General features: G+C 40.7%; 1 protein-coding gene across 2 annotated transcripts in view; it reads right to left on the bottom strand.

Annotated features, from left to right (window-relative positions):
• Positions 1–23,939, bottom strand: part of TEX2 (testis expressed 2) — a 46,313-nt gene that overhangs the window by 14,241 nt on the left and 8,133 nt on the right. For both annotated transcript variants that reach the window (XM_054645016.2, XM_054645017.2), the window contains exons 2-6: positions 12,134–13,788; positions 5,424–5,624; positions 3,466–3,793; positions 2,103–2,350; positions 641–790 (exon numbers count right to left, since the gene is read on the bottom strand). In XM_054645016.2, the coding sequence (XP_054500991.2) occupies positions 641–790; positions 2,103–2,350; positions 3,466–3,793; positions 5,424–5,624; positions 12,134–13,762 (2,556 nt within the window). In that variant the 5' untranslated portion in view covers positions 13,763–13,788. The remainder of the gene's footprint in view (positions 1–640; positions 791–2,102; positions 2,351–3,465; positions 3,794–5,423; positions 5,625–12,133; positions 13,789–23,939) is intronic.

A 23,939-nucleotide genomic window follows, 5' to 3' on the forward strand; every position in this document is an offset into this window, starting at 1 on the left:
CTAAATTTCTGAGCTTTTGTAAGCAAGACAACAACTTTGCATTTAGGAACAGGCAAACTCCTCCCCAGACACCAGGAGCTGCAGGCTGTGGTGAACTGCTGCTGTTCAGAGGGTTACAGGAGGCAAGGGGAAGACTGAGAAGTCACTCAAAAGCATCACTCCTCCTTTACCCTTGAGATGGGGCAGCTGATGGAAGCTGTGTCCTCTCACCCCACAGAGCTTTTTCCATAACTATTGCTCCCACTGATGACCTCCTGCAAGTAGTTTGTGTCTGAAGTTAACAGGAACACACTACAGTTGTGGTTCCATGATGTCCTCCACCTTAAAAGCAATCTACTATTTCCCAAAGCAATTTCCTCATTTATATGCAGTTCTATCTATCCCTAATGTAAATACAATAATACTTTAATTTTTACATAAAAATTTGACAGATACAAATAGCTAATCCAGCTGTAGATCATTTTAAACAGAAACAGCAAAGTTAACATGCATCAGAAACTGAAGAGCCATTCTTTAGCACATTTATTGTCTTTTACATCTAAGTGTGAAGTAAGTCTTTCTTGTACTATTTTAAAACTCAAAGACTATGTGTTTCACTTCCTTCAAAGGAAAGTATAATGCAAGTCTCCAGATCAGGTACCTTTATTTTGCTAAGTTTCATTTGGATCTTCTTTGACACTAGATCAGACCAATACTTCTCTCCTAAAAAATCCCAAAATATTCTTCCAAGCAGAGCGTTCACCCAGGCCTCCTGTTCTTCCTCTTCAGCTTCCACATTGGCATCTGGCAACTGAAAACATAAAGCAGATTATTCAGCTATAAATTCTATAAAATAAGGAGAGAAAAGGCCTGATTTATATGGGAAGTTCAGTGTTAAGAGCCTGGGTCAACCCAGAACACCAAAAGCTCAGCACAGGGAGCAGCTTTACAAATGCATCAGCTGTGCTGCCACGAGCCTGTCATCATCCTGACATGCAGCAGAGGGAATGAGACCACACAGATATAGATTGACCTCTGGCAATGAAATGAGAAAGTTGTGTGTAATTTAACCTCTGGCAGAAAAAGCAGATAAACCCAGAGTGGGCAGACTTATAAACTGTGTTTGCAGTAAGAGACACTCTCTCTTGCCAGTCAGATCTGGAAGAACAGGTACTCTACTCTTCATTTGTTTTATCAAAAAGTTGGAAAGCAAGACCCAACCTTACATTCTTAAATCAATTCAGAAACACCACAAATAGATGATAAACACAGTACAAGGAATCACACTCCTCCTTCCAGTGTTTGCATATAGGATCCAGGAAACTATATTGTCCCCTCTACTGCATTAAAGGTTTGTTTACAGTCCAAGATAATTCTGTCTTGGTTTCCCTGAGAATCATCTTGAAACACCTGGAAATATTATACATTCAGATGCTGCTTCACTGACTACACACACAAAAGCCAAGGCAGCTGAAATAATTCTGGGTGTGTACACACACTACCCCAAAAACCAGGAAGCTTCCATGAAGGAAACACAACATATTAATTGCCTGCACTGACAGAAGAATTCACCACCTGACATTATTGCAGGCAGAACTCCTGAAGCTAGCAGAAAGGCAGCACTTTCTAAGACAGGCAGGTGGATGCTGCAGCTCTGAACATCATCTCTTGGCAGGCACTGCTCACAAGGGCTGCAGCCAGGCTGTGCCAGGGCGAGGAGCCTCTGCTGTGACGCAGGTTCCCTGCCAGCACTGCTCAGCTATTTATAGCATGGCTCTGACACGTGCCACATTCAGCAGCAAATCCACCACAGCTTCAGGAGTGGTTGGGGGCTGGAATATGTTTTCCTGGGGGAACACAAGATGTGTTTATTCATACATTACACCATGGCCTCCTATTCCCTTTTCTGGTTGTATGAAAGTGGAAACAAAGATGCATGATATGAATTACCACTATTTTAAATAAAAAGTGGTCATGCTTAACATTAAAGATATGCTTATTATGAGTGTTGTACTTAGCATTAAGGTTCTGTTTACTGAGAGTGACTCAAATGCAGGCCAGGAGATCAAAGGATTAGGAAGAGCTACAGAAGCTGTCCACTGTTCCTTTGAAGCACAAGTTACCTTTTTCACAGCTGTAGGGCTGCTGTCTGCACTGACCACTGGGCTACCTGAAGGACTTTTCTTTTCTTGTGGAATACACTTTGCCATATAAATATTGTAGTCCAGAAGCATTTTCTGCCTCATGTTGCCAGCCAGGTCCTTGTGCTTTGGCTGGGATGTGATTTCTTCTGCGCTTCCCTTGCTGCTGCTCCGGCTGTGCGTGAGAACTCCAGACTGGCTATCAGTTCTGCTGTGTGCTGGCAGTACCCCTAAATACAAAGGAATAATACCTGTTAAACAGAGAACAATCTGACAGCCAAATCCCACAGTGTATCATCAAACTTTAAAGGAACATGTTTATTCCACAGATATTTCTCCTGAAAAAAGACCAGCATGGTGCTTTCTTATTTTAAAGGCTAAAAGCAAATTCTACTGCTGTGTGTTTAGGTGGTCCTAAACTCAAATTAGTCAGTATTTGCTATGATTCAGCACTCAGCAGGGTGTGGGACTGGAGGAGTCAGCTGATCAATAGCATATTTAAATATGGACACTCACATATGTATAACACATGGCAAAATTCCCAACAGCCCTGCTGGAGAATGCCTAAAATAACAGTCAGGTGATTGAAATGCACCTATGACTAGTGTTTTTTTTTTACTAATCTAATTATAGACTGTTACAATTAGAAGGACTGTGAAAAGCATGTAACTATTTGAATTTTAATTAGCTATTAATTTTGCATTTGCATTTCAAGAAGTTATGTCCCAGAAACAATACTGTTAACTAATTTTTAAAAAGCTTCTCAGAGAATAAAGGCAGAAAAGCATGAGTCATTCAGGTTTAAAATCATATCAGAGGATGGGTTTAAATTGATATTCCAACAATTGATACTATAGACTAATGTTTGTTGGTTCAGATAGATATATAGCTATTCATATATATATTCATGCAGGATGTTTCATTTAAACAGAGAAATGTGTTTTCTTGTGACACTAACCCATGAGAAAGCTCTATCCTTTACAGGGGACTAGAGTGGAAGGAAGGGTGGAGGAGGAAAAACAGGTGATGAGAGAACTGAGTCTAATACTGCAAATGTTGACACCAGTTCCAACATACAGAAAAAGATGAGACTGAACAATTCCTCCTTAAAAATATGACAGGAGTTATTACAGTCACTGAAAAACAGTGTGTAATAGTATTTGAAAGCATAGCGCCAAGAGGGAAAAAGTGGGGGTAAGGTGGCAATGGGAGGCCAAGGTAAGGAGAAGAGTATCTTTGGTATTATTTTTTTTTTTTGCTTGTAAAGATCACTGTGGCACCAGCAAAACATGACTTTGGTTTGTTTCTTTTAACAGACTTCTACAAGAATACAAAATCTGAGTACCTGGCTTGCTCCCACTGGGTGGCTTCTTTACTTCAGACTTGAGCTTTGATGCAAGAAGGAACCTTCTGAACCACTCCTCCTTCTCCCTCCCTGTCCTTCCAAAGAGGTAAAGCACTTGATCCTTTTGGCAAGTGGATTTCACTCCATCCTGAGGCTTCTTGGATTCCTCATTGTTCAAGTCCCCTTTCTCAGCAGGTTTCTCCTCTGCAGTCTCCTTCTCAGTCTGGGCCTTGGCCATGAAGTCCTCCTGTTTGGCCAGTTCAATGCAAATCGGGTATTTCTTATTCCAAATGCGTTTCCGTGCCAGGCTCTTAGGAACCAGGGAAATCTGAAGGACACATGAAAGGGTTAAATAAACTTACTTTTCACTTGTATCCTCCATGTTTCTATACTCAAGTAAAGAACACAAGAATGCAAGAGATAAAGATCCCACACTGAAGCTGCCAGTTTAACTGACTCAAAATTGCTGGATGTCCAACCCAGTGCTATCACTAAGTCTTTGGTGAGCCAAGCCTTGGAATTAAAACAAAGGCCATTTAAGCAGATTATACCACGTGGATTAGAAACTCTGTTTTCATTTACATGATCTTATTCTCATGGATTTGCAGAAATAATAGAAAACCCAAGAATTTTACTTCTGGGACCACAGGGAGATAAATAGATAAGATAAAATAATCAGAGTCCGAACTGAGTTTTGAACACAATTTTTCATGCCCACCTTATGAAATAGAGCTATTGAAGTTGGTGACAGCCACATCAAATACATAAGAGTCAAGCCATAAGACTGATTTGCAGATAATTATATTCTAAACTCAGTATATTTATATCAAATTAAGACAATGCAAGTGATTAGAGGAGTGGTTTTAAAAAAAGAGTTAAAAAATCTTGTGTGGGGGTGTGTACTCAGCAGTGTTCTCCAAAACCTCTGGGCAAGTACCTTGAAGAATAGGCATCCTTTGTTTATTACAGTCAGGGCACTTGGCCCTTCTGTAGTCAATTGGGGCTGGGTGGGGGGAAGTACTGGAAATTTTTCTAAGATACCATGGGGAACCACCATCAGTCAAGTGCTCCCACATGACAGCTTTACTTGTCTTCATGATGGGAAAACAAATCTGCAAAAGGCAGGAATCTAATTTTTTCTTTATCTTTTTCACTGTCTAAAGGAAGGCAGAGCTGACAGCACACTCCTTTCCCATACAGACTCAGAGCAAAGGAGGGAGGTTTTCCTCACTATTCCCTTAATCCCTCTCTCCCTCTCACTTCCAGTCAAGTGAAGTGTGGTTGCCTCCTACATCTGTACTGCCAAGGCCCTCGACTGATGCAGCACATTAAAAAAATCCATTCCCTTAATAATTAGGTATTGATGTATTATTTAAAACAATGCCAATGGAATCAACTTCACATGGCGACTCTTGACATATCTGAGGGAGGCAAACAACATGTAGGAACACTGTCCTAGCATTATTGTTGATGCACTCTTCCAACTGCAAAAACCCCCATCTCCTTCCCTGGGCTGGGGGCACCTGGAGCAGGTCACATTACAGACATTTCTCACTGTCCTCCTTCACATATTATGTACATTCCCTCTTTGAGTGAAATACAAATGTTCTCTCAGCTGCATTGGGGCAGAGACAACCACCAAAGATGAGGCATTTTGGTGTAACCTTCAGAACAGTCACTCATGCATTGGGAACAGGTCTCAGAGCTCCCATGAGTTAACTCTGCTCTCAACTGCCAGAGGAAAATCATGCCTTTCCCTTATTGTGTAAGTATGTACTTTCTTCCAAATCCTGCTCAATCTTCCTCCCCAGCACAATCTTTTGCAAGTTAGTCACGACAACAGTTTTGTTTAAATAATGACAAAACGTGAAAATAGAGGAATGAAAAAATAAAATTCAGAGTTAAAAAGAATTTGCAAAGTATTCTTTGTCAAAATCAGATATAAGTGAAACACTCACCTTGCTGTCTGTTAGTTCATAAATTTTTTGACTGACATATGTGACTTCAGGCTTTGGCTCATTGTACATAGCTCTTCTAGAAATATTTTTATTGGGTTTTGAAAGTCGTAGGGTGCTGCCTTCGAGTCGCACATAGACAGAGTGAGTCAACGTAGCATGGTACGTTTCTGGATCATAATTATAAATTTCATTCATCCATCCCTAGAGAAGAAGACACCGTTAACAGGCTTTTTAAGCTGCTGGAAAACCAAGTACAGTACATACCTAAAACTTTAAATTATTATCCAAGCTTTTGCCAAAGTTATTTCACTCGGTGGACAAACAGGCAATAAATGCCCTAAACGAGGTAGCACCAAACTAACAGAGCAGGAGGTGAGGATGAGATCTCAAGCATACCAGGAGTTTTTTCTGACTCAGTCACGTTGTTTATGTAGCACAGGGTGCTCTCACCTCCTCCCCAGAGCCATGGTGGGATCTGCAGATGCAGGATGCCAGAAGTGTAGGGGGATACAATATAAGAAATTAAAGGTAGTACAGAAAGTAATCTTACCCCTAAGGAGTTGCAGCTGACCCAATTATTAGAGATTAGGAACAGGCCTGACTTTAACAGGCCACAGCTATAGCCAATAAGAAGAAGAGTGTTATAAAAGAGTGGATTGGTTGGTTGAAAGGGAACTGGAGTTAGTTGGCTGTTGTGAGAAGTTTTTTATTATTTTTTTAATTATTATTTTTGTTGCAATATAATGACAGCAAGGAAGAGCCACAGGGCAGGAGAGCTGAGCAGCCCAGCAAGCTCAGACACTTTAATCACCCAGAGCCCAGGCAAACAGCCTGTGTGCTCACAGACAGCACTGATACTGTAATCACCACAATTAAGGACTCACTGGAAGACCACAAAGGAGTTTGCTTTCATGCACCATCACTGTTTGAGATCATTTAGCATGTTGTGTAACTGCTCAGCTACAACACGGGAGTCATACATGTGGATTAAAGTCAATTAATTTCTGTGCTGTAAAAGAAACACAAAACAAACCAGCCAGTCCTGCTGTAACAAGCCTCTAAGCGCTGACTCTGACCAGGGGGGTGATGTTGCTTCTCTTCTCCAGTATCTGATTACAGAAGTAGAGATGATAAATGGGGTAGAAGGTAGGCAGAATACTCATTCAAGGAGAAGTTTTCCTTCTCTTAACCTGCCATGCAACATTCTTTGATCTTGTTTTTATCTGCACATCAGAACCTTAAATTCAGTGTACTCAATATTCATCAATGTCAAAGTGAAGGGGAGCAGAAAGTCAAATGGCAACTTTACAAACACCTGTGTGATTACAGTGGGGGGAAGTGGGGAGAGCTGAATGAGCACCCCAGTATTTCTCAAAACAAAAAGTCTTAACTACCTCATGCAAAACATCCCTAAAATTACTGCAAGATTTCAACTTAAAGAAGTTTCCACCACACAAAGAAATGTAAAATTTACTTTTATGCTAATTTTCTTCAGTTTCAGTGCCACATAATTTCCCACAGTAGACAGCATACACTTTCTTAGGTGCCATAGTAACAGTGATATCTGTTTTGCTTACTCCAACATCTAGCTCCATTTCCACTACAAACCCTGAAAAAAACTAGATAAATTAGCATTTCTTTTATGTTCAGGAAAGATTAAGTCATTCATCTTTGCTCAGCTCCAAAGCAGATCATGTCTTTTATTAATAGAAATGCCTTTATCAGGACCTACTCTTTGAAGAAGCTTTATGGTTGTTTTTTTGCTTACAGTGGGTTATGCACAACTCCCAAATAGGAAATACAATGCACAAGGAAGAGTTTTCTACAAGCCATCAAACTGCACAGCAGGGATGACGTAGGTTTGAGGCACATCCCATCTCCTTCCTAGAAATTATTTAGCCAAGACATCTTTGAGCAGACAGCAATTAATTTTCAGCCAGGAACTCCAGCTGGACGTACTGAAGCACAAGAACATCACATGAGCTGCCCAAAGCCACCGTGTGCAGGAACTGCAATATCCATATGGCCCACAGATCTCTGGAGCAACTCCCACCTGCCCCCATCAGATCTCCAAGCTATTTCTAGCTCAGACAAAGTCTGGAGCCTGCAGCCAGGCAAATGTACAGATGGGAATTTGCTGCCTCAGAAGTTTCTTGCCTTCTCCTGGAAGGCCATTCAGCCAATACCACCCCAGCTGGCACAGAGCAAAGGGCTGCTTGGAGAGTGGGTCATTATGGGAAGCTTAGTCACATGAGCCCTTTCTCTAAGTCTAATAAGCTTTCTATTTTCAGTAGAAAGGCTGGAAACTTATGGGTACATGTGGTACCCAGGAAGGAAGGTCAGACTGCACCTGACATTCCTTTAACTGCCTGCTGGAGATGGAACTGTGATGAAAACAAGGAGTGATTTACCCATCAAAATCTTGACTTCCCTGTGCCAAAGTAAGTAAAAATCCCTCCTGCTTTTCTGACCCCTACCATGTGCCCAGGCCTGCCAGTTCAAACCAACTGATTAGCTGTACAGTCTGCCAAACACACAATTCTCACACCTGTTCACCCACAACCCAACAGAAGTGCAAACACAGCACAACCACCATGTTAGCAGCAACTGGAGAACCAAGCTCAGGTTTAAGTATTTGGGGTTTTATTTTCAGACAACAGTCAGGATAAAAGAGACAGAACATTACTACAATCCCTCCTTCTACACAAAATTTTAGTTTTCTAATTTCTAAGGATGAAGTTTCTTCTTTGCACTTAATTTTCATGTTATTTTGTTACAGAGATACACTGCATGGCTGACAGTAAAATGTTAATGCTTCACTAAATGGTGATTCTTTGCTCCATTAATGAATCTGAAAATCTGTGGCAACTGCAGGAATTTTATCTAACAGTGTTAAAGGAGGTAACACCACCACCTGCCTTCTCACTTCAGTAATCTTCAGTTCTCTAAGTTGTTTCACCTAGCTTAAAAAACACTGAGAAGTTTATCCAAGAAGCCCCTAGAGTCATTCCAAAGTTCCTGCACTTTAAGAACAATTTCAGCAGAATTACCTCTGCCTCTCTTTTTGCAAAACCAAGTGGGAACAAAAGACTCACAGCCCATGGAAACAGTTTTGCAATGCACCCAAACAGAGAAATTGTGTTACCATAACGTGCTAGCAACAGATAAATTCTCCCAAACTACTGAAGCAACAATGGATTTCCTTGTGTAGGAGAGGAGTGACTGTAGGATAGGTCTTCTCTGTTCCAGCAAAGTTGTTAAAATAAGAAATTTAGTAATTCTGGGAGGACAATGACCATAGTCATATGCCACTGTGCAGCTGCTGGCCATTTACACTGATCCTGTGATCTCCATTTCTAAAGGTCAGCAGTTGCTCCACACTCCCAGCTGAAAGCAGAACGTGCCTGACCACGGGGCTGCTCCTTGGGCTGGGCAGCACCACGGCTTTCCCAGCTCAGGTGCAGCTCCAACCCACAGCTGCTGCCACTGCTCCAGACCTGGGAACACTCGGCTCATGGGACATGGCAAAAAGAGCTTTAAAAACCCCCTCAGTTTAGTTTTCCATTCTCCTGACTCCAGGCTCCAAATATTTTATTCAAACTGCAGTTCAACAGAATAATTCATGTAAAAGGCCTTGTAGGTACCAACTTTTTAGTGTTACTTATTTAAGGTCTCAGGTGTGTTACAACATAACCTGAGAGGGGAGGATAGGGAGAACTGCAAAAGATCCTTATGAAGGACCCAGAGGGCTGGGGGCACCTAGCCTGGCCTGTGGGTAAAAATAAATTAAAATCATTACTTATGATACTTTCAAATACATAAATACAAGAATCACCAAATGCCACTTTCACAATACAAGCCCAAATCTGGATTAAAACTGTCCCTAAAGTTTCTTAGTGATATTAACTGGTTAATAGCCATTATTATTAAATTATATAATCAAATGCTTTAGCACCAAAATGTTTTCAAGACTGTTGATCACTCAAATCACACAATTGTATTACTACCCCTCTTACTACCACTATCTTATAATACTTCAATAGTATTTTGCTTCATAAATGAGGGGAAAATAGAATGCATTTCTTGAGCTTCTTTCACAGGGAATCCAAAGGCACAAAAAAGGTCTGAGGTAGGAGAAGCAACCATCACCTTAACTGGAAGAAACATTTGTCTGCCAGAGGCCACTCTCAAACATGAAATCCCTTGGATGGTGGTCAGGAATAGCACGCTGATAAAAAGCCTCCTCTTTCTGTACACTGTGGCTCAAAGCCTCCCATTTCTCCAGCAGGCACTGCCACTGTGTTCTCCTAAAAGTTCTTTCTAATAGAAAGGGTAAATATATAATTTCCATTTTAGCTGTTACTTAAAACCTTTCGTATCAGTCAGCACGACACAAGAGAATGCAGAGCTGAAGGGCCAAGAAGGAAGTTAGAAAAGACTAATGGATTAAAGAAGGAAAAAATGTGGGCAGGGAAAGAAAAATAAAAAGATAAGAAGGAAGCCAGAGAACTGAAAACGAAGGGAATAGGCAGATACAAAAACATGCAATGAAGATGCAGGGGTTTTGTGCATTTTCTGGCTGGAGGGATGTTCTTCCCCAGTACCAAGGACATTTGACTGAAGTAAGTACAGACACCTATGGAAACACACACTTACCAGCACAAGTGGCATTTACTTTTTCCCACTGGCAAGAACAGTTTTGTGGGAGACAATAATCTGTTCAAGTATTTCAGCAATTGCTGAGGGGAATTTTGCTCTAGTTTTTGAAACCTAGGAAATGCAAACTTCTCAAACAACGTTTACATGGGAAGAATGCACACATACTTGTACAAAAATAACTTGACAGCAGTTTGGCAGAATCCCAACTCTGGGAGCCCCATATGAAGGCATCTTACTCAGAGCATTTATCATAATTGCACAACAGCAGTCCAGGCCAGAATACCAGACCAACAAGTTCTGAAGAGAACATCTTTAAGCAAGAGCATCAGGTTTGATTTTCCTACATTCCCCTGATTTTTGTCACAGATTAAGTCTTGAGCTGCCTTTTCAGATCCCTTCCAGAGGATCTAAGCTGTCCAGTACTCATTTTGATAGATGCAAACAGAAGACAGTTGTCTGAAGTGGGAATAATAACTTGCAATCTGCTAAATCATATTACATCATGTTCCACTACAATATGGGCATTGAGCTGGTTTGTAAACTCCTGAAGCATTTACATATTAAAGACAATTACTTTGTGTTATGAGCACAAGAAATACTCATCAGGTCATAAAAACCATTAATCTACATTTATGCAGACTTCTCTGCACTGTTCATTTCTTGCCTACAGCCATTTTCATAAGATGTAAATCCTCAACAAAAGCATTAAAATATAGTTTAAATGTTCCTGAATAAGAGCTGACGTCTCAGAGACAGCCTAACACCAGCCGATAATGAACATCAGGATCTCTATCAGCTATCAAGTATGGAGGAAGGGTCTTGGCTCCAAACTGAAGTGAAAGTTTGTAACAATTTGTCCGTGGGAGTAGCAGGTAATTCAACTGGGCAGAGAGGAGTGCTCAGTCTGAATTCACTACAGCAAATAATAACCACAACTCGTCTCATTCACAAAAAAAAAAGGAACACCAAGGTAGAATAAGGGCTAGACATGCAATTACCACTGTTTATGCAACAAAAGTAATGTTTTATATTCTGTTTTTCTAACTTTTCAGTTACCTAAAGATACATGAAATTAGCCATCAATACATTATAGATTCTACAGTATATACCCATCTGAATTGAAACTCATGAAACCTTTGTGCTGTTACAATTGGGGATGCACCTTCAAAAAAGCTCAGTTGAATATTTACACAAATACAAAGAATGCCTCCACAAATACCCTGATCAGCATGTGCTATCAAGTGAAGGTTACACCACCAGCACTCAGAAATGCTTCTGCTGCACATCAGAAACCAGTAGATGTTTTATTGCTTGGAATTCTGCAATTGGGAAAATATTACTTGAATTCATCACAGATGGAGATTAGGAGGGCAGGACAGGGACCAGAGGCACTGAAGGAACAGAGGGGTTGGGTGGATCACAGCTGGACAGGCAGCAAAGTGGCACACAAAGTGACAGCAAACTTGAAATATCTCAGCAACAGCAACTGGAGGGCAGAGAGCAGGGAGGACAAACTTTCATTCAAAACCCAGCTCTCAGACACATTTTGCTGAACTGCAGTTCCTCCTCCCTTTTCAATTAGCTCATGTTTGAGGATGACCCATACGCTCTCCAACTCTACGCTCTACTTGAACACAATGCTTTTGTCTCTGCTTATGAACAGACCAGACAAATTACTGCCTAGACAAAATATCCCAGAAACAAAATACATCTCCCAAGACACAGCTTCAAGCACAAATGTTATTTTACACACTAAACTTTGACACTGCTTGCTCTCAGTATTTCAGTTGGATTGTTTCAAATCTATCAGCAAAGCCATTTGCCCTTTTACTTTGAAGAAATTCCATTTTCTACTAATCCCTAAAGACACCAAAGTCTTACATATTCTTGGATACTAAACCATTTGTGCCCCTGCCAAAGTGAGTTGACCCTAAAAAACTATTTACAAGTGGGGACATTTCAGCTCATTTACACCCTCAGGATAAATCTAGTTTACTCCTTCTACCCAAAATAATGCACACAGACACACACACAAAATGCCAGGACCTCACCTTCAGTATTTCAGGTTCTTTGATGTCCAGAGCTCCTGTATTCCATCGCTTTTTCATGCTTTTATGCAATTTGAGATACTCATGAGAACGTGGAATAAGAAGCCAAATCACACAGACAGCTACCATAAATCCAAGGGCCATTCCAAGTAAAAGTCCACTTAAATAGCCAGGGAGAGGGATAATAAGGTAAGCATAGACTAACAGTATTAATAAGTATAAAGTTTTCACTGGTATTTCAGACTGTTGCACATCCAGAGTATTTTCATCTTCGCTACTGAGCATAGTAACAGTTTCCTCAGTCATCTCAGGCTCCACCACAGTTTCAGCAGGTTTATCAGTTTTGCTTTCTTCCTCTAGCAAGAAAAAGTCTTCAGAATACAGTTCACAAAACTCCTCATCCTCCCTGCTCACTAGTGCAGACAACAAACATTTTTCAAGTACAAGTGAAGGTTTTGACCCCACATCCTTTGTGCTTGCAGACTGAGAGCTTTTGGTCTCCATCCCTTTTGCATGTTCTTCTGCCCCTCTTGAGTGATTGCTCTTAGTCAAGTTAAAGTCACCCCCAGAGAAATCCCCTTCAGAATCACACTCCTCTTCCTTAATGCTGTAGTTGTTATTGCTTTCCAAATGGCCATTCAAACTGGAAAGGTTTGAGAGTTCTGAAGCACTTGAAGATAAGGCTTTGGGCCTGTGGCTACTACTTTCATCACCCATTATTTTGCTGAGCAGCTGAAGAGGCTCATAAATTACCTCAGAAAGGCGTCTTTTCGTATCTTCAATTTTAGCCTCCATTTCAGGTACTTTAAAAAAGGAACGAGTGTCGGAGGGGGATGTTAATGGAGAGGAGGGGGCAGTTTTAGAATCACCACCTGTAGCTCGAGGTTGAGTGAACTGTTTGAACAGATGCAAGTTCAGTTTTGAGTCAGGTGGCCTGTAAGACACAGCTTCAGAGTCCTGTTTAGAAGTGTCTGTAGACAGAGATTTCACCAAGGTTTTCATTAAGTGTCTGTGTCGCATCGGTGGGGTGGGTTCTTTTGGTTCCACTTCTGTTGAAAAGGACTTGACTAACCCCTTAAAAGGCTTTGAACTAGAAACTGTGGATGAGCCACTAGAGCAGGCAACTGACCTGGAAGGGGATGACGATGGGGAAGACAGACTGGATTTCTGTTCCACAGGTGGTGCTGGTGCACCTGATGAGCCAAATGTGTGACACGAGTGTGACGATGGCGACAGGACCGGTGGCACTGCACTGAGTATTTGGGATGGGGAAGAAGAGTCCAACAGCTTCACAGTTTCTGCAGCTGGCAGAACTGCAGGCGATGAGGACAGCGGTGATGCAGAGTTGGCCATGTTAAGCGAGGTAGCTGGACCAAAAAGGTCATGGCCGGTATGCTCAAAGCAGAGGTCTTCCTTGGCTTCAAGTGCTGTTACAATGCTTTGGTCATCTAGTTCCTCATCAAGAAACTCTTTAAACTCCTCTTCCTCCTCTTCTTCCTCCTTCCCAAATGCAGAGAAATGAATTGTGATGGTTTCTCGGGAGACAGATCGTTGGACCTGCACTTTGGGTGTTGACTGCTTTGAGGACATTTCACCAGTTTTGTCTGCATGGCTACTGTTCCGACTTGTCATTGCAGGTTCCAGAGATGTGTCAGAGTCTGGCAAGAAAACACAACACCACGTTAAATGCACTTTCCCCCATTTCAAATATCCTTATTTTCAAGCATTAAGTCAAACACAATTTTATGTAGGAAAAAATCCCAAATCAACTTACACCAAAAAATAAAACAAGAAGCAGGAGAAGCCTATGCTGAAAATTACAGATGTAGGTTGCTGTGTGCTACATAAGATATTTCCACATACCACAAAATGGCAATATTAAAACATACCAGGCTGTTAAAATTATCTTCAAGTACCCTGAAATTACAGTTCATCTCTGAAGCACCACCTTTCTATTTTCCCTGCCAGATGTACCTCTGAGTTCCAGAGCCCCATCCCACCCCAACACACTGAAATATTTCACTCCTAACCCTTCTACATGCAATACTTAATGTTTTATACCTTATAAATAAAGAAAATTTGAAACTCAAAGCAGGGTCATAAATATGTAAAGGTCATAGTGTGGGGAGCACATTATTTAAGCATTTTATTGACCCATGAAAGTGAACTTAGCATATATTTACATGGAGAGGAAATAGCATGCAATTAAACCAAAGCACTGGCGACCATACACAGAGATGGACCAGGAATTACAGGATTAGCTCTGCCTCTCCAGCTGGGAGGCAGCACTTTATCTCCACTGCCAAGACATCAAGTTTACCACTTCAGTAACTGAATTATTTTTCAGAAGCTGTTAAAATGCTGTAATCAAACTGTCAAGCTGAATTAATGCGAGGCCTTTGCTGACGTTTAAAGAGCAGTTCAGAAGAATGATTATGTGGTGGTGAAGAAATTGCACTTCACAAACAGTTGTGATATCAGATTGTATTATCCAGCAAGCTGGTGCCACCTGCTCGGCATCATCATCCTGCTGAAGGTTGTAGCCCTTTCTACTTCCTAGCAGAGCTGCTCATGTAAACATTTTTTAACCTGTCACTAAACTAAGCTGGGTTAAACATTTTAAACCAGCAGATCTTTGCTATGCAGATTATTCAGAGCAAGTATCTGTCCACAACCTCCTACACACTACAGTTGTCCATTTTATGGCTCCTAAATTGCTGACAATTCCTTGCTTCTTCCAGCATTTGTGAACTTCCCCAGCAGGCTGTACAGAAGGGGCTGGATGTTAACCTGCTTCGTGCAAAGCCTTCAGAAATTCCATTTGCAGGGTTTGGTTGTTTGTTGTTTTAAGTCTCATTTCTGCTGCATATGACCTGAAGCCAGTTTGGGTTCAAACAACCAAAAGAAACATTCAGACCCTGATCAAGCTTTCACTTGACATCTCACCCTTGCTCAGATGACTGCTTAGGAAACAAAAATTCTTTCTAAAGGTCACTTCTGACTACAGCTTTTACCATGGAACAGTTTTCTTCTGTCCTCCCCAAAATCCATCTGACCCATCCAAGCAGCAGCATTAACAGAGTTCCTTTCAGTGATGGAATTGTGTCTCCAGCCCACCTGGGGCTCAGTAGGTTGCTCCCTTTCTTACTACATCTGTGGATCAAGTAGTTATTTACCCAAATATTAAGAACCCTCAGTTACCTGAGGTTTACATGTACAGTTATCAGTCACCTGTATGTATAACTTGGTGAGTGCTAAGGTTGCTAAGAAATCTGGTGTCTCATTTCCCTGTTGGATTAGCACACCTGGGAACCAGCAGCAGACAGAATCCATGCTTCTGTCTGCTGTCCACCACAGACATGGTTCTGTTTCACACAGGTCAGACTGCAAAATACCAGATTTTTTGGACAAACACACCCTAATTTATTTTGGAGAGGGGGAAAAAATACTACTGGACAAGATACCTATCCAACCTCATTTCCATAGTGCTGGGCCATCAGCTATCACACATGTTTAATATTTTGGCCCAGTTGTGAAACTGCAAAATGAAAACATCAAAATTTGAAAGTACAAAAACCCTACACATTTTCCAGGTCACTGAGCCATCACAGCTCAGTGATGGAAGGAAAGGAAGGAAAAAACAAAATAACATCAAAACCCCCCAAATGACAAAATCCCCCTTGCACACAATGCTGTTGGCATCAGTTTGACCCTTTCTCTTCTGCTGTTCAGCCTTAATCATTTATCAATAATCTAGGAAAGCAGGAGAAAAAGATTAGCAATTCCTCCCATCCCCCAACGGCATTTTCACTGTGGCATTTTGTATCAGCTAGAACTCCATGGGTTTGGATAGCTCTTTAGCACACTGTGTTTACACTGAACATTAATTAGCTGGTGTTTAAACACCAGTTGCCATGCTGTGCTAATGCAGTGCTAATGACCTGAAACAGATGAACTTCACTTGCACACACCAAATGTACTGAAAAGAGATTTTACTGCTTACTGAACAAGCAAGATTTTCCTAACATCATGATTAACTTAACAGAGAAAGGAAGGAAATTCTTGATTAACCAGTATTTGCCTATCTCAAGCACGTTACTGTACCACAAATTATGTCATATAAAAGAGCATGTTTTCAATCCATTCCTGAACACAATCTCTGTTTTACAGTAGAGGATTTGGGCTTTTGTTTTGTTTTTTCTTCTCAAAGCAGATGCTGAGAAGTTTTTCCTTGACAGGTCTTTCTGTAGTTGCTAGGTTTTGATAAAGCTACTTCATCAGGCTCTTGAACCATACATTTTCAACTCTTGTATCATTTTAACAGATTCACTTCTTACTCATTTCTGGCTACATTTTCCTCACTCATTTCCTTCCCCTACTCCTCAGCTCCTCTCCCAGCTGTTTGAAGACCTGATATTCTAGCCTCACTATCTGAAGTGGCACAATTCCAAACTGATTGTTTGCAGATTATATTGGTACTTGAAGATACACAGGTTCTCACTGGTCCTTCTTTTGAAGGCCACACTGTTCCCCATTCTCTGCCTGCCTCTTCAAGGTTTTTCTGTTGATTCTCAAGATGCAAGGTATCAGTTTTATTTATGTGGCAGGCAGATCTGAGTAACAGTCTTACATTCTCAGGCTTCCAATGATCCAAAAAATGAACTTCTACCCGGAAGGGAAGAAGGCTGCTCAGAAAATAATTCCTTTCCCCCAGAGGTTTGAATTTTGAATGCTGTTGCAGGGTGGAATGAGATAGCTGCCAACCAACTGCTGCCATTTCCACTTCTGACCTCAAGGCACTGCATCCCCATCTCCCACAGAAGAGCAGTTTATAATCCTCACCTACAGGCATTGCTTTTAAAGCTCCATCAACAGGAAGCCCTGAGCCAGGCAAACAGGGAGTGCAGCTGCCTGGGACAGACAACATTGCTCCCCCTGCCCTTTCCTGTGAGCAGGCAGGCAGCAGGGCTGGAGCTGAGGATGTCTCTGCCTGGGTGACAACACCGTGATGCACCTGGTGACAAACAGGGACACCCAGGGTGCGGGTTAGGCCATGGCACTCTAAGTGTCACTGCAGTAGCTGTGCTCCTTCCCTGGAATGACTGATTGGGAGTTCACAGGAAGAGCCAAGCACCCAGCAATGTGTGGGTGCCACATAAACACCCCCCTGTTCCCTTCTCCTGCAGGACAAACACACCCCAGAAAGCCCCTGCTCACAGCCCTGAGAAAACACACAGCCCATCCAAGAGCCTCAGACAATTACCCACCAACTTTACACAGCAAAGCAATTCTTTTCACATTAACAATGGAGAAAGTGATTGAAACAACAAAGCAGCAAACTAGGAACTAACTTAGAAGGTCAAAGTTGCATATACCACACTTAGTCATAATCATTTAGTTGGAGAAACAGGCTGGATTGGGTAACTAAATTCACATGTTTTGCAGCAGCCAACTACTCCCATCACATTGCTATTACTTATTACAACATCTTCATGAGGGGGAAACGGTACACAGCACACTGTATTAGCAAAATGCTTTCAGAAAAATGTGCAACAAGGTTCAACACTTGCATTTTTGTTGCTACTAAACACAGACCAAAAAAATGTGTTTTCCACAAAACAGAAATTCCTTTCCTCCTAAGTAAAGGAAAAGCCTCACAGGTTACTAAACAGCACTGCAATACTTTCCCCTGTATCTGTCAGTTGCACCAGAAGTCCAAGTCCTAAATGCTGTTTAGGAAACAATGAATTTCATTACTGATAATGCTACAGTTCAACTTCATGCAGATTGCCACAGCTGCTCACAGGAAAGATGTTTCTCACTGGTTATGCCTCTGTTTCCCCAGTAACCTTTCTGGGCCATCACTCATCCAACTGCTTTGGCAGACTGGGAAAAACACCCAGTTGTTCTTCAGGATTCATGGGGCCTTTTTTATCATTTTGGGTTACAGGACAGTAATTTTCAAGTGCCAGACTCAAAACTTCATACTCTAAATCTACCCTTCATTTGGCAGGAAGAAGCAGCAGTATTTTTGTTTTAGACAATCTCTGCAGCCTCCTTATGGAGTGAGAGATTTTATTTTAACAGAAAAAGGACCCCACTAACACATTACAGCCATGTTCCAAACCAGGCCAGCAGCACATTAAATCTCTCTCAGACAGGGAACACCTACACAAGGCAGTATGATCTGAAATTCATATTTTCTCCCAGAAATTCTAGATTCTGTTTGATTTACTAGAGACTCAAGCAGTATCTGCCTTCCAACACTGAGATATGTGGGAGAACTGCTGCAATTCTTTGTACTTCATTAAAATAAGTAACAGAGCTCTCAGCATCAGACACAATTTTCTGTTAAGAGCAAGAAGTCTTCATTTCAGGTCCTTCAAAACGAAGCACAATATTAGTGAAAAGTACTGCTTTGCCACAGAAGTAAAGCCAATTCCCATTTAGCCCAGAATGCCCTCCCTGAAGCAGAGAGCACAGCTGCTGGGACATTATCTGTCACATGGACTTCATCTCATTCAGCAGATCTATATCATAAGAGACAAAAAAAGGAAGGGATACAAAATGCAAAATTCAACGTTCGTTCCTATCCCCATTCAAATTTCTAATTATGATCAATTAAATTCCCCTGGCATCTCCATGAGTTAATGTATTCCATAGTTAACATCTATTGTTCCTTTTACATCCACTAGTCATTACTTTTAAATGAACTACAGAGCCAGGGTTGGTAATTACTATCACACAATAGCCCTGTGAAACCTTCCTGTCAGGGATCCAGTTACCCAGCCTGGATGGAGATAAGGCTTCAGAGCTCAGCTTCCATCAGGAACAAGAAGGAAGTTCCCTTCCCTTTCCAAGTTCATGCAACTGGATTTGAGATACAGAGGTGGGGGAAAAACAAAAGCAACAAAACCTGTTTTAAATCCAAGGGCAGAAATGACAAAGTTGATACCAACATCAAGTACTAAGACTGTGTTTTAAATGTGCTGAGCAGAAGCCAATCCCAGGTCATGGCCAAAACTGATGGTGCCACCCACCAGGGATCACAACACACACAGACAGCACATACCCTGAGAGAGAAACCCAGGTTAGCACAACGAAGCTGGTGAGAGCTAAAACATTCCAGCAGGAGCTCTCTGAGCACCATTAAAAAAACCCAAATATGTTTGTGAAAATGCTTTTAAGTTCAGAAAAATTTAAGTTAAATAATCTCCATTTAAGTATGCTTAGTTATACTTAAAAAGAGAATCCTAGGCAAAATGTTAAAGTCTTATCAATGAGATTATACATTTAATGAAAACTATAAACCTATCAAAGAGATGAGTAAGAGTCATTTTAAGTCCAGGACAGAAAAGTCAAGTAAAATTGCAATGGCAAATAAGGAGTCCTCAAAACTACTGGAATTTTGTTGCAGACAAAATTACTGGAATTTTGTTGCTGCTGCTGAGGTCCCCAAGCTCATCTTTACAACACTTCAAAAATAATCAAGCAAAAATTGTTTAATGTTAGCTAAGTGAGTGTATTCTATATGAACATTTTCCCCAAAGACCTAAGAAAGGTCAGCTACCACATTAGCTCCCCTGCCTTTACTGATAAAAGAATAATAATAATTATTTCCTATTCTCCTTCCATGACACACCACTTACCAAAAACTTTAACATTTTCACTACAGTCCCATTTTAACAAACACAGAAAGCTAAGCAGTTAAAGGTTCTCCAGAAACTCAGAAAAATCTAATTTCTTCTTATTTAATGTTTTTTTCTGAAGGCTGAAGCGAAGCAGTATTTTTAAGAAATCCAACACTTTCCCTAACAGAAGAAATAAAAGAAGTTTTTAGACAAAGCTCTGCTCTTTGGAACACATTCAAACTGCACCAGAGTATAATTATATTAAAGAACATTTACTCCCAGTTGGCACAATAAGAATGAATAAAAATTCTAGTACATACATAATACTTTCTCCATTCACATGTTCCCCTCCTATGAACTATATTCTTGTTTATTATTTGTAATTGCAAGCAACAGGTAGCACCTTTTCCTTCCAAAGCACTCCACAATGAACAGGTCAAAGGGACCTTTCATTAGTTTCTAGAACAAAATAAAATTGTAACCAACCACCACCATATCCCACCCTCTCACCCTCCACCACAGATTTTGGGGTTTTAGTCATTTCCTATAACAAATATTGCTGTCCTTAAAATTATGTTAAAATATGTGGTTTTTCCAGGTAGCTAGTTGCTGGCATCAAAATTACCTAAAAAATTAATTTGGCCATAAGTGAGAAGAGAAATGCCCCAGAAAAAGACAAGTTTACAGACCTAGATCTGAAATTTCTGCAGCGAGGGATTCAGAAATAGACACATTAAAACAAGGGCAAACTCAGGGCCAGCCTAAAGCCAGCCTTTCCCACCCTCCTCAAACTGCTGGGCTCTCAAAACCCAACAATGCTCTGACAGTTCTGAGCAATAAATACATAACTGCTGCATCTGCTCTCTGCTAAAAGGGAGGAGAGTCTACATCAGAATCTTGTGGTGCTGCACAAGTTCTACATCTCAGCAGAACATGTTGGATTTCTATAATAATAATAACGCATCAAAAGTCTACATGTAAAAAATGACACCCAGTGGAAAGGGTAAATGGTGAGGTTAAACTGTGCAGAATTGTAACTTGCTCTCTTATCTCAGTAAAAAAAAAAATCACCTCCTCATTAATCTGATAAAAGATTATCTAAAACCTCTGTGGATTTATCCACAGCTGAAAACTCTGCCCACATCTCTGATTAAATTAAAGGTCACTATGAAATCTTTAGGGGAAATTCTGACCGAGTGACTTAGAGAAAAGCCTGTTTCCAAATTAAGTACAAGAAGGTGCCCCGAATCCTAAATTAAAAAGGGCTTATCAGAATTGTCTTTCAGCCTCTTTTTTCCCAGTGCAAATGCACATCAATAGGTAGAACTGCCTACAGGTAGCACGTGAGTATTCAAAGACTTCTTCTTACATTTACATTCATTTCCTTAACAAAAAAATTACAGCACTAGCCACAGTACCTGCCAAGGTAAAACAACCATTACACACCTTCATATGAAATGATTTTTTAAAAATAAACAGGTTTGTCCACATGAGGCTGAACTCAGATACACAGAGGAGCAGCACCAATTAGTAACTCAACCTCTAGGTCCCCATGTAAAATGTACTTATGAGAGATTAGTAAAAAAGAAATGGAATCTACAGATTTACCCATAGATATCAAAAGACACCTTTTTTTATCAGGGGATTTTGAATGATCAATCAAATTTCATATTTCTTAGGTACAGCCTTCATTTTAATTTCATGTTCTGCAGAGGATTAGCATGCAAGGTGCCTCATGGCTTTTTAAGCTGACAGGACAAAACACAGTACACAATCATGGTCTCCTCAGGTCTCAGAGATGCTTTCAAAATTACAGAAGGGGATATTCTCTGGTGTTATTAAATAGCACTCAAGCTTTTAATACTTAGAAGTATTTAGTTTCAGACCTAGCACATCCCTAAGAAGCAAGGTAATAACTCTTCAAATAAAATAAACAATTAGCAAAAACAGGCAAAAATCTGCAGAGCAGGCAGCTGGCACAAACCGAAACAAGAACAACAAAGCAAAGCAAGGCTATTTTCAGAAAGCTTAAATTGTCTAGGGAAGGGAGGAGGGCTACATTGAACACAAATAAAGTATTCACACCTAACTAGAAGGGCAGTTGTACTTAAAACATGAGAATTAATTATCTGAAGGCAGCTGAAGTACAGAGCAAGCTGCAAACAGTAACATGGGGAGCTAACTGCTGTTAGAGGCACACTGATTACAGTTCTTCACCTCCTTGCATCTCAGCTACCCAAGGAAAAGTGTCTTTGATAAATGCAGAAAATGCATTTATGGCAGATCAGGATTTCTCAGAAGCTTCTGCAAGCATACTCCCCAGAAGGTCCAAAGGACAGGAAAGGTTAGGACAAGGCCAATAAACAGGACTTCAAAACATGCAAGTTTTTTTAAGAGTTGCCATCAAGTTTGAGTTAGGTGAGACAAAAGTAATTCAACCCAAAAGTCAAACTTCTCTGCAAAGTTTCTTTAAAATAATTGTTCCCAGCACCTAAGAGAGGCAGTCCTGCCAATCACTCCATGCCATGCAATGGTCTCTCCTGTCACTGGATTCCATGAAAAATGAATGGAGAAAGGTATTACCAGCATTTCCTGCTACCTGGAAACTACAAAAGAAACATAAATCAGCACCACAAGAACAGAAAAGCTCTTTGTGATCTAATTTTGGAAGAAAATGGACTAGAATTCCTGACTTCTCTGAGAGCCCTGTGCAGGTAATCATGTTATTTTTAGTTTCAGTATTATTAGGAGGGTTAGAAAAATTTTGCTCTGATTTACCTGACTGAAGAGCAGTGCTCACACAGATTATGGAACAAGATCATCAAGAGTCACTAACACCTAAAAGCAGCAACAGCAAAAGTGTGAACCACATTAATGCAGCTCTAGAATCACACATCTTCTAGCAAGAACTGTGCAGATATAAACTACTGATGACAGCTTCAGTGCACAAAATACTTCAACTTCTAATTCATAGAAAGATCCATAGAAGGGTAACAAAACAAACTCTAAAGAATCCTTGTGCTAAGAGTAGCCAGAAAATAAAATGTCAGATTTGGAATTGGCGAGTAGCAGACATTTCTCTCACTGCTTAAGGCAACACTCATCTCATTCAGATTTATGTTCAACTCAGATATCTAGAAACGAAAATGCAAAAGTTCAGCACCACTGTGGCTTTTCAGCTGGAGGACAGTGATGAGCACAGGGGAACATCCAAGACACTGAAATGGAACTCAGATGGCCCCAAACGACCTGAATTTTACCATGCTAAGAACAAAGCATTTTGCTTATTAAAAAAAGCCAAAAATCCAAGAAAACAAACAACACAAAACCACTGTAGACCCTCAATGAGCACAGATATTAAGTGAGGCTCAATATAAGCATTAGGACAGGCAACTCAGAGCTCCCCAGCTTCCCAACTGGCTGTCATGACATAAAGGCTCTGGGGAGATGTCAAAAGCCTCTAGAGCCTTGCAACTGTTACAAACATTTCAAATCCCTCAATGACTAATTTTGAATTAAAGAGTGGCTTAAGTATTTTATGATTAAAAACACTGGACTGTGAGACAGACACAAAAACACTCACTCAAGTGCACAGGACTGAAGCACCTATACAATTCCTAGTTATTCTATTACAGTACATTCTACTATTTCACAAAATCCACAAAAGCATTAAGGCAAAAAACAGTATGTGGCAAAAGCATTCCCACATGTGTTTTCATGTAAATACATTTTCTTAGTTTTCCCACAGTATTTATAACTCTGAGCATTTCAAGGTGTAAACTTATTGACTGACAGACATTGGCAAGAATTTCCCCTGGACTTTGTAATTCAGAACATGAAAGAGGCCTTGCCACAAACAGCACTGAAAGCAAAGGCAGCAGCTCCATCTGCATTCCCCTCTGTTTCTTGCATTACACACAGAAGAGAGCAGTACTCAATGAATCACTGAAATATATGAAAGCTTTCTGGTGGTTTGGTTTTGGGCAGCTTTTTGGTTTTTTTTCACGAGCAATGGAGGTAACTCCTATTTCTAACAGCTGCAATACACTTTAATTGCAACATCTGACAGGTCAATTACAGATTGCCTGACCTTAACAGCTGCTTTACAGGCCTGACTCCCATTGAAACCAACTGAGTCAGAAAATTATGAGCACCTCCCACAACATATTTTTTTTATG

The sequence above is a fragment of the Agelaius phoeniceus genome, chromosome 19 (genome assembly GCF_051311805.1).
Source record: "Agelaius phoeniceus isolate bAgePho1 chromosome 19, bAgePho1.hap1, whole genome shotgun sequence".
Taxonomy (NCBI): domain Eukaryota; kingdom Metazoa; phylum Chordata; class Aves; order Passeriformes; family Icteridae; genus Agelaius; species Agelaius phoeniceus.